This window comes from Chlamydotis macqueenii, chromosome 25, assembly GCF_036417535.1.
Source record: "Chlamydotis macqueenii isolate bChlMac1 chromosome 25, bChlMac1.mat, whole genome shotgun sequence".
In the NCBI taxonomy this organism is placed as follows: domain Eukaryota; kingdom Metazoa; phylum Chordata; class Aves; order Otidiformes; family Otididae; genus Chlamydotis; species Chlamydotis macqueenii.
Window position 1 is genome coordinate 6,090,757 of NC_141580.1, and position 10,863 is coordinate 6,101,619.

The 10,863-nt window shown below is 45.7% G+C and overlaps 2 protein-coding genes across 2 annotated transcripts; both read right to left on the reverse strand.

The window, feature by feature from the left end:
- Nucleotides 1–1,433: 1,433 nt before the first annotated feature.
- LOC104485264 (feather keratin Cos1-1/Cos1-3/Cos2-1) lies at nt 1,434–1,733 on the reverse strand. Its single transcript, XM_010127555.2, has one exon. The coding sequence runs from the start codon at nt 1,731–1,733 to the stop codon at nt 1,434–1,436; it is 300 nt and encodes a 99-aa protein (XP_010125857.1).
- Nucleotides 1,734–1,997: 264 nt separating this feature from the next.
- On the reverse strand, nt 1,998–10,533 carry LOC104480393 (olfactory receptor OR9H1-like). Its single transcript, XM_086766442.1, is given in 5 exon segments — nt 1,998–2,162; nt 2,391–2,627; nt 9,669–9,907; nt 9,910–10,408; nt 10,525–10,533. Coding segments are annotated over 5 exon segments (1,149 nt in total).
- Between the last annotated feature and the right edge of the window lie 330 nt (nt 10,534–10,863).

Here is a 10,863-nt window from a genome sequence, read left to right on the forward strand (position 1 = left end):
AGCTGCTACTCTACCTGCAGAACTGCTCCTTCAGAAGAGGCCACGAGGGCGATCACAGGGCTGGAGCAGCTCTGCTGTGAGGCCAGGCTGAGAGAGCTGGGGCTGCTCAGCCTGGAGAAGAGGAGGCTCCGGGGAGAGCTGAGAGCGGCTCCCAGTGCCCAAAGGGGGCTGCAGGGAAGGTGGGGAGAGACTGTTCAGCAGGGCCTGCTGTGACAGGATGAGGGGTGATAGTTTTAAAATAGAGGGGGGTAGATTTAGATTGGATATTAGAAAAACATTTTATACAATGAGGATAGTAGAACACTGGCCCAGGTTGCCCAGAGAGGCGGTGGATGCCCCATCCCTGGAAAAATTCAAGGTCCGGTTCTGAGAGTGTGGTTTATGCTGGCCTGGCCAAAACAAACTTGTGAATCACCTCAGGCCTACCTGCCTGTGCTGCGCCTGGGTGAAGCCGGGCCCTGCACCAAGTGACCATGATATTGGATGGGGACCTTGTCCCTACTGTCTGTGTCCATGGGAGTTGGTCATGCTTCTACTTGGGGGCTGTTACTGAGGCTGTTCACAATCCCATTCCTGTTTCCTTCAGGGCAACATTCAGTCTGAGCCTACTCCTTGAATCCATCTCCTCTGAGAGTAGGACGAATTGTCTTCCCCAACAGTTTGTGTAGGTGCTAACATGATTCATGGCCTCCTGCAGGCCCTCAGCTCCCCACTAGAGGTCAGCAGAAGACAATCTTCCCATTTTCAAGCCTTACTCCAAGCCTGAGGAGGCATTTCTGGGCAGAGACGTAGTGTCTGGTGGCCACTGTCATATGAGCTGTTGACATCTTCCTCAGGTCCAATTGACACTGTACAAAGCTTCCTTAGTGTGCCCCTCCTTCCTTTCAAGGTAGTGAAGGGTGCCCATGTGCACTTACATAATTTTGATTTGACCAGAACAATGCTTTTTTCTGTAGGTAGCTTGAGAGAACATCCTGAAAGGGAAGAACCACACAGAGGCTCCAGTTGAGTTGCAGTACAATTCTAAAAGAAGGAAATGAGGTAAACAATTGGAGTCTCTGATCCAACAAGAACAAGCTTGTCCAAGAGCCTGTGCCCTGAGAACAATATAGAGGTCCCAAAAAAAGTGTCCAACTTCCTACACCACAAGGGGTGGAGGGGTTAACAGATCCCTCCAGGGCTGGCTTTGGAAAAATCCAAGGCCGTGGGGAGAAGATAGCAACAGAGAGGAGAGAGATAAAAGAGTGAGAACAAGGCAAGTTAGACAAGGGATATGTTTTCAGAGAACGCAGGCATGCCTCTTCCTGCCTTCCTTTGCAAGTGGAGCCATAGATGCTCAGTGTCTCTGAAAGTTAAGACCCAATGCTCTGTTCTCAAACTAGCATGATCTTCCAAATACCTAGGAATCTTTCTGTTTCAAGTCACCTGTGGCTTTAGCAGGGGAGACATGTCCTGCCACAGTAGTGGCTGCAAATGCCGGGAAGGTCAAATTCCCCAGAGTTGATGGGCACTCCTTCAGAGCCGAGGATGCTGCCAACGGCAGTGGAGGATCCCACAACGGTGTTTTGCAGGAAGACAGCAATTATGTGGCCGGGCAGGGTCACCACCACGGGGGAGGGCTGGATGACAACGGTGGAGTCCTGGCACTGCCTGACACAGGGCTCATTGCAGCTGTTGGCCAGTGGGGTGGGGCCGCAGGGCTGGCGTGGCAGGCACGGGTAATAGCAGGACATGTCTTGTGGCTGGAGGAGCACCTGGGAGAGAGGGCCGGGAAGAGCATGAGGGAGTATTCCTTATACAAGATAGAATGCTGTTGGCCTTCTTGTCCACCTGGACACACTGCTGGCTCATGTTCAACTGGCTGTCTGCCAGCACCCCCAGGTCTCTTTCTGCTGGGCAGCTTTCCAGCCACTCTTTCCCAAGCCTGTAGTGTTGCATGGGGCTGTTGTAACCAATGTGCAGGACCCGGCACTTGGCTTTGCTGAAGCTTGTACTTTTCAGTTCAGCCTGTCCAGCTCCCTCTGCAGAGCCTTCCCACCCCCCAGCAGATCGACACTCCCACCCAGTTTGGTGTCCTCTGCAGACCAAAGGAGGGAACACTCGATTCCCTCATCCAAATCATTGATGCAGATGTGAAACAAGTCTGGCCCCAGCACTGAGCGCTGGAGAACATGGCTTGTACAGTGGCCGCTATTGGATTTAACTCCATTCAACACAACTCTCTGGGCTCAGCCATCCAGTCAGCTTTCAGCTGTCACAGGATACACGTGGCCAAGCCATGAGCTGCCAGCTTCTCTAGGAGAATGCTGTGGGAGTCTATTTTAAAGGCTTTGCTGAAGTCCAGGTAGAAAACATCCACAGCCTTTTTTTTTATCCACTGGGAGGGTCACCTGGTGGTAGAAGGAGATCAGGTTGTTGAAGCAGGACATGCCCTTCCTGCACTTGTGCTGACTGGGCCTGATCCCCTGATTGTACTGCACATGCCAGGTGAGTGCACTCAAGATGAACAGCTCCATAATCTTCCACGGAACCAAAGTCAGGCTGACAGGCCTGTATCTCCTCAGATCCTTCTTCTGGCCCATCTTGTAGATGGACATCATATTGGTAACCCTCCAGTTGTCTGGGACCTGCCATGTTAACAAGGACGACAGATAAATGATGGAGAGCAGCTTGACAAGAGCCCTTGCCAGCTACCTCAGTACTCCTGAGTGGATCCTATCCAGCCGCATAGACTTTCATGTGTCCAGGTGGTGCAGCATGTTGTTAACGGCTTCCTCCTGGACTGTGGGAGGTTCATTCTTCTGTCCCTCCCTATCTTCCAACTCAGGGGGATGAACACCCTGGGGATGACTGGTCTTACTCTTAAAGACTGAGGCAAAGACCACATTAAGTACCTCAGCCTTTTCCTCATCCTTGGTGACAATGTTCTCCCTTACATAAAATAAAGGATGGAGATTCAGTAGTTTTGCCACCTCTCCTTTATTTACCACCCAAAGAGATGGCCCCAAAATTACAGTCCCAATTTCCCTCAAGGTATTTGCTAGAATGCCTACATCACCCATAGCATTTGGCACTGCTGGTATAATCAAGGTTTTTAGTGAGACAAGCATTCGTATCAAAAGCTGCTTTTTCATATTTCTCATTACTGCTACACTATCCTGTTTGGATCCTGTAACCAGTACATGGGCAATCCCTATCTGCCACACCAAATTAATACCTTGTTCCAGAGTATGCCAGTTTTAGAAGGATGACACTAATTTGACACGTTCTGCATATGCTATTAAAACCACTGCATACAACCTTTGATATTGTGTAGGTGCAATAATGTCTAGCCCTTCAGGACCTCTGATATTTTGCTATTGAGAATATCCCTGTATTTGATCAATCATCGTTGGCTATAAGACTTAATAAATTCTTTTCACCCATTAATAAATGAACAGATGCAGCTCCACTATCCCAAGAACACAAAGTCCATGCCAGTATGCCTTCCTAACTCTTTTGCTGGTAGATCTCTAAAAATTCCCTTAACTCTTTTGGAGTGTAAGTACGCATGATCTGCATTCCCCTGTCTCTTGATCCTGCTGTCCCTATTTTTTTTATAGGAAAGGTTGTGCTTCCACTTCCTTGCCTTTTAAACCTGGATCAAATACAAACTCAGTCTTGGAGTCTGAGGATTCACTCCAAATACTTCTATCCTATTCCTTGGGGTCTCATGACTGTTTTGTGCTGAGAGTGTGAACATAGGAAATTTTATCCTTACTTTTTCCATATTTGTACCTTTTTTATTAGTGATAGACACCACCAACAGCTCTGCATTGTCTCAGAACTCATAGAACATCTCTGCTCGAGTAGTAATTACTTCTTGTGCAATCGTCTTTGTGTCTTGTAAAGTCTCAACTTCATTTTCCTTTTGTCTCATTTTAGTCCATAATACAACAACTTATTGTGAAGAGCTCTAAGTTCTTTAGATAACAACATCCCAATCTCCCCACTAATTTGTGAGAAGGACGTGATACTGCTTTCCATGGCTATCTGTGCATATTTATTTCAATTGTCTGGGAGGTAACCACAGCCCCATCATCTATTTCAGGGAATGTTTCCGACAGAGCTACTGTAGCTAGGCTAGAGTCCATGGGGGTCCAGTTCTCAGGACCTGGCCACCCCAGAATACAGGGAGTCACTGTTGTGGCCTCCACTGTCCCTGACTTTTTTGTCTGCTGTGGCATGGCTGTTCCTGCACAAAATGTGCGAGCTGACCCGTGCAGAATGCAGGATCAACAACAAAATCTTAGATGAAATGCAAAGAGTGAATTTATTTTCATTATCTTGCCAACTGGAGTATCCCTGAAACAACACCTTTGCACAGGTATGCAAGGCACCCCAGAGCTCGATCCTTGCTAAAAAATGAAAGTAAGATACCGAACTTGCTATTTTCACCTTGCTATTTGGGATTCATGCTGGTGCTTTTTACATATGAGCTTTGATTTTATTTTTTTTTTGACAGTAGTCTCAAGCATGTTGACAGGATGCCTCTCAGTCTATGATAGGCCTATGTTATTCTAGACACAGACATTATGCTTATTAAGCATACAAGACTAAACAGTTAGTGTGACAAGCTTTTTTTTTACACTACCCCCAACTGCAAGTCACTTGAGTGTATTTACAATGCTCCTCACCAATCTTCTGTTATTTTACCACACCTTGCATCTAAGGTGGAGGAGCCACCTTTTCCAGCCCCTAACCAAGGAAAATAGGAGTTAGTGTGTGGAAAACAACCTCCGGAGGAGGTACCGTGGGGCCTTTAGCTCCCTTTGGTTGTATGTAATGCCTATGTTAGACAGAAATGGATCCCCTTGGCACACACTAATTCACCCAGAGTTCCTAGAGGACCATCTTTTTCACAATAGCATGAGAAGAGTACTTGTGACTCCTGCTGACCGCGTTGCATATAGTGATTTAAAGACACATGTGCAATGCCCCTAAGGAAACCTAAAGTCTAGCACCACCTGCTCCTGCTGAAGTGTGGAAAGTTTTTTTTAGCACTCATTAAGACTTCGAAAATAATTCATACCGCTGTGGATAATTAGGGAGCTTTTCCACTCTTGTTGGTTTGTTTGTTTTTATTGGCAAGGGAGATGGTAAACAGGAGGATTTTAATAAGATCCAAAGACAGTAGCATTTCTTTCAGTCTACTTTTGTCTAAGAGTTTTCCTTTTGCTCGTAGTAAATATAAGACATTCTGATGTTACAAATTCAGTGGATCGTTGGACATGGAGTACTCACCTTTGGTAAGAGACATCTGAGCCCCATATATAGTGAATTTTTCACTCATCCTGAAACCATCATTGTGTCTCCACAGTTTAGCTGTAAGGAAAATATGGGAGAGATGGCAGAAACTGTTGGTAAAGTCAATGTGAACAAAATATTCACTGATCAAGTGGAATGGCATGAACAAATTGCATGATCAATATGCATTGCTTGATCAATATGCATTGTCATGTGCGAATGGCTTCATCAAACGATCAGAGATGAACTCATTAACAACCATACCACTCTGTACAAGCACCTTCATCCAACTACTGAACCTCACACTCATGTGCAACATACTCTAGGGAGACAGGTGGCAAGGAGGGGACTTTTGTGTGCAGAAGAGAAGTTGGGCGGGTTTCTCTAATGAGTTGCCTCTGTCACACAAAGCACAAGTAAACCACTCTTCCTTTAACCACATTGAGAGATTGGACTTGAAACAGGAGTTGCAGAAAGTGATTTTGTCATGACCAACATCTCTCTGTGTTGTCACTGGACAGTGTAAATAGTGTTTCTTTGGATGGAAGTCTTCTCAACAGATCCTGAGTGTCTGCTGTGAATTTTCTTCTGCCTATGTCAGTTTGATTTGTATAATCTCTTGACCCTCACTAGGAGAAAAATTGATTCTTCTAAAACACAATCTGTACAGTAACTTTTGGAGGATGTGAACTAAGGTTTTATTTATCCCAGTTATCTCTGTTGATGTTCAGTGGAGCAAAGATGAATAGCACAGGAGAAGACACTTGCTCTGAAGGTCAGAGAGAGCTCTTCTTTATATCTCCAAATAAATATCTGAAAAGTGTGAATTAGCTCAGACAAGCTACATCCTGGCTCTTTGGTTTTGCTCATTTATAATATGAAAAGGAAGTTTCTGAGACTTATTCCTTGCAGATGTCTTCACTGAGATGATAAAGCTACCTGTTGTGTATTAAAGACAAAATATCGATTCTATACTTCATTAATGCAAAGGAAGAAGAACATTCCGTGTGTGATCTATCACCTCCTACACGAGATCGCTTTCTCTGTGTCATCTACAATATCTCTTTCCTCTGACCTGAGTAAGGGCATCAGATTGGCTACCTAAGTACAGCTCAGCTTTTTATTTAGATTGTTATAATTCAGACCTTAACTGTGATAGATGCTCTGATGTCTAAAATGAGGCAGGATGTATTAAACCTTAATATTTCTATATTTAGGCTTCCATACTTGTGATCTACTTTTTTTTTTAGCTCTGGAGATACTACAATTTTCACAGAAAGCTATTTGACACTTCCAGTCTTTTGGAACGTTTCCTAAATATTAGGAAACTCGGCACTGGCTCAAAACTATAGATTTTTTTTTTTTCCCTTCAAAGAACTAAATAGACATGAAAGCGCTTCCGGCAAAGGCTTGGAGGACAGACACGGTGATGTCATGCCGGACATCTACTACGAGCCACCTAATGAAGGAGAGGAAGTAGACAAATTCTTCGTCAGCCTGCTCGAGGAAGCCTCAGAATCACAGATGATCATTGTCATGGGGGGACTTTCCCTGCTGAAAGGGCAACACTGTGAATCATAAGCAACTCAGGTGATGTTTGCAGTATATTAAAAATATTTTTCTTTAATGCAGATCATCGACACATCACTGACTGTGTTAAATTATCTGCTCTACCAGATGCTTTGAAAGGAAGAACTGGTGAGGGTATGAATTCTGAAGAAGCTTTGGATGCAGTAAGCATGAGAGGGTAGAGATTTAAGATCCTGAGAGAAGTAGGGAAGACAAATAATATCATCAGAGCCATGAGAGCAGACTTTGTCTTGTTCAGAGATAAACAGTTCACTGGATGGGCTATCTTGGAGGAGTATAGTGACATTGATTTTGCAACATCCCTGAGCCCAGGGCAGACTCTGCTTGAGGGAAGCATCACCCTTAGAGAAGATAGATTAAGATAGGGAGCACACTACCAATTTGGGCGAATAAAATCCAGGGAAGTAGATGGAAAGAAAGGTAATTTTTTTTACCCTACTTAAAAACTGGACATATCTTAGGACAGGTTTAAAGAATCTTAAATACTTCTTAAATGCTTCCTATGAAAAAAACCTTTCACTATCCAACACCAACTCCATATGCAATCTGGATTCTCTGAAAATAAATGAATTGTGAAACAGAGATTTACGAGAATAACAACTGTGAAAGGACCTTCTCTGCTCCATCTTCCTCCCAACTCTCCCAGGACACACTGCAAAAAGACTGAGGTGCTCTGAAAGCATACTCTTTGTGACCTGTATTTCGCACTGATCTCAAGGTGAAATAAAGACAGACCTGTTTCAACCAGAGTGTCTGATGTAACAGGTGGTAATGCTGCTGGCCACAGTAAGGGCTAGGGGCTCTCTCAGATACATTCCCTTTCCTTCCTGCATACATATGCTCCTGTATCCACGCAGGCCAATGCATCGTGTCCCCAGATCTTCCTGTCAGGAACAACTGGATGTGTGGGATACTCAGTGACATATCAAACAAAAGGAGGCCCCAGCAGGCATGTGAGCAGCTGTGTTGTGTCAAGGATCTCCACTGAATATAAATGACAGCAGGATCATGGTGTTAATGACTTTCTCATTATAAAAGTGTATAGCTAGAGGAAGACACTTCCTATCCCAGGATCTCACAGTCAAGAAAAATGGTGCCACACTTGTCCAAAGACCAAGGTCACATTTCAAAGTAGATTGCTTTATTCACATCCCTGATAAAGAGAATTTCAGCTTTTTTTTTTTAGCTTTTGGGTTTTTTTTGTTTGCTTGTTTTTAGTAGCCCCAACCATTCCATTGCCTCTAAGGAGAAAAACAATCTAGAGAAAGATATTGCCTTATCTTCTCAAGTTGGTATGTGTTTCCTTAAAGCCTTCTTCTCACTCTGCCTCTAGCCCTTGCACATCCTAGGTGAAAGCCAGGTACTTGAGAAGTACTTCTGGAATGGAGCACATTCATTTCATGTTCTCCTGTTCTGTTTGCAAAAGAACAAGATTTGTTCTCTGAAATCCACACCTACTTGGAGTTGTCTTTGCAGGCACAAGCTCTCCTGAGCAACTGTTCTGGTTTTATTAGTGAGGGGGTGCTAAGGTGGTAGCTTCTGTAGGAAACTGCTAGAAGATGCTCCCCTTTGTTTAGTGGACTCGGCTGGGCCTAGGGCAGACCCACTGCTGGCCAAGGCCGAGCCAATTGGTAGCAGAATGTTCCGTGATAACGCCTCTGCGATAACGTATTTAAGAAGGGGAAAACAAAAAAAAAAGAGGAGAGATGTGAAGCAGCTGAGTGGGGGGCAGAGAGGGGGAGGCGCGAGCCTCATGGGCCTTGCAGGCCTCACCCTCTGGCCTCTCACCAGGCAGCCGACTGGGCCCAACTTGGCCCAGCCTGGTTGCAAGAAGTGGAGGGGAGATGAGAAGTGAATAAGATGTAAAAAGGATCCTGAGAGGCGTCTGCCACCTGTTGTAAGGAACAGTTGCAGACGCCAAGGTCAGTTCAGAGGGAGGGGGAGGAGTAATGCGTCTCCTGGCCAAGATTCCCCTGCGGTCTGTGGTGAAGACCATGGTGGAGCAGGTTGTCCCCCTGCAGCCCATGGAGGTCCACGGGGGGCAGAGATCCACCTGCAGCCCGTGGAGGACCCCACGCCAGAGCAGGTGGATGCCTGAAGGAGGCTGTGGCCCATGGAGGGCCCGCTGGGACAGCTGTTCTGGAGGGACTGCACCCCGTGGAAGAGATGACCGACACCAGAGCAGTTTCATGAAGGACTGTGGCCAGTGGGAGGGACCCCATGCTGGAGCAGAGCAGGAATGCCAGGAGTTCTTCCCCCGACCACGATACAGTGGCGTAAAACAATGCGTGATGAACTGACAGCGACCCCCATTCCCTTTTCCAACCCCCCGTGCCGCTCGGGGGGGAGGTAGTATAGATAATGTTAAGCCCGGGAAGAGGGAGGGGTGGGGGGAGGTTATCTTGTTCCCTGTCTCATTCTCCTGCTAATTTTAGAAATAAATGAATAGTTTTCCCCAAGTCGAGTCTGTTTTGCCTGTGAGGATTTCTCCCTGTCCTTATCTCAAACCTCGAGCCGTTTTCCTTATATCATCTCCTCCTATTCTCTCGGAGGGTGGGGGGAGTGAGAGAGAGACTGCGTAATCTGGTCCCGATCGGGGCTGAACTACGACAGCAACCTCCCAAATGCCCCTTGACTTCTCTGTTCCTCAGACTGTAAATGAGTGGATTGATGAGAGGGGGTAAGGACCGTATATTAAAAAAAAAAAAGAGAAGATTTTGTTGATTTGTCTCAATGGCACTGTTCTGGGCAGCATATAGACAATGATGAGTATCCATACAAAAAAAAATTACAATCGTGAGCTGAGATGAACAGGTGGAAAAGCTCTTGTGCCACCCCAGGCTGGATGGGATACTCAGGATGGCAGCTATGAAGCAGACATAGGATGTGAGAATGAAGATAAATGGCAAAAATACATCTGAGAAAGAAAATTTGATAAGAATTCTGATTATCCCAGTGTCACTGCAGGACACTTCCAGCAGTGGATCTTCTTCACAGAAGAAATAATCAATTGTTTTGTGGCCACAGAACCTTTGGCAAATTGGAAAGATGTGATCCCTGTAGAAATTAGTAGTCCTGTAACCTATGATCCAGCCAACAGTTGGAGACATACCTTCCAGTTCATGAGGCTTGCATAAAGCAGGGGTTGACATATGGCCAGATACTGATCATAGGACATGGCAGCCAACAGGTAACACTCAGAAGTCGCAAAAGTGCCAAAGAAGAAAAACTCTGCCGTACAGCCCTGCACAGAGATGGTCCTGTCTCCAGTCAGGAAGCTGGCTAGCAGTCTGGGCAGGATGGTGGAGCTGTAGCAGGTCTCTAGGCTAGACAGATTCTCAAGGAAAAAGTACATGGATGTATGGAGATGGGGGTCTGTGACCACCAGCACAATGATGAGGATGTTCCCAACCATGGTCACAGCATATATTGTCAGACAGAGGAGAAAGAGTGGTATCTGGAGATCACGAGAAGCCCTCAGACCCAACAAGAGGAATTCTATCAGCAAAGGCTGGTTGTCAAATTCCTCTCTCTATGCTGTGTTGTAGATCTTGCTTTTTCTCTATTGCCACGAAGCAGATTCAGATCTCCTCCTGCAGAAGTGTACATTGGAAATTACTCCTTCAGAATCAGGCAGCTGTGGCTCACGGCAGTCATCTTTCCAATGTGTACCAGTACTCACTAGGGAGAAAAAGAAACAAGTTTAAAAAAAGAAGGAGGTAGATTTAGACTAGGCATAAGGAAGATATTTTTTGCATTGAGGGTTGTGGAACACTGGCTCAGGTTGCAGAGAGCTGGTGGATGCCCGATCCCTGGAAACATTCAAGGCCGGGTTGGACTGGGCTCTGAGCAACCTGGTCTGGTTGAAAAGGTTCTCTGCTCCAGCCAGGTGGGTGGGACTAGATGACCTTTAAAATTTTATGATGCTTGTGGGCGTTGACACATTCTTAAGCAGAGGTACGTGGACTCAGCTGCAGATCTCATATC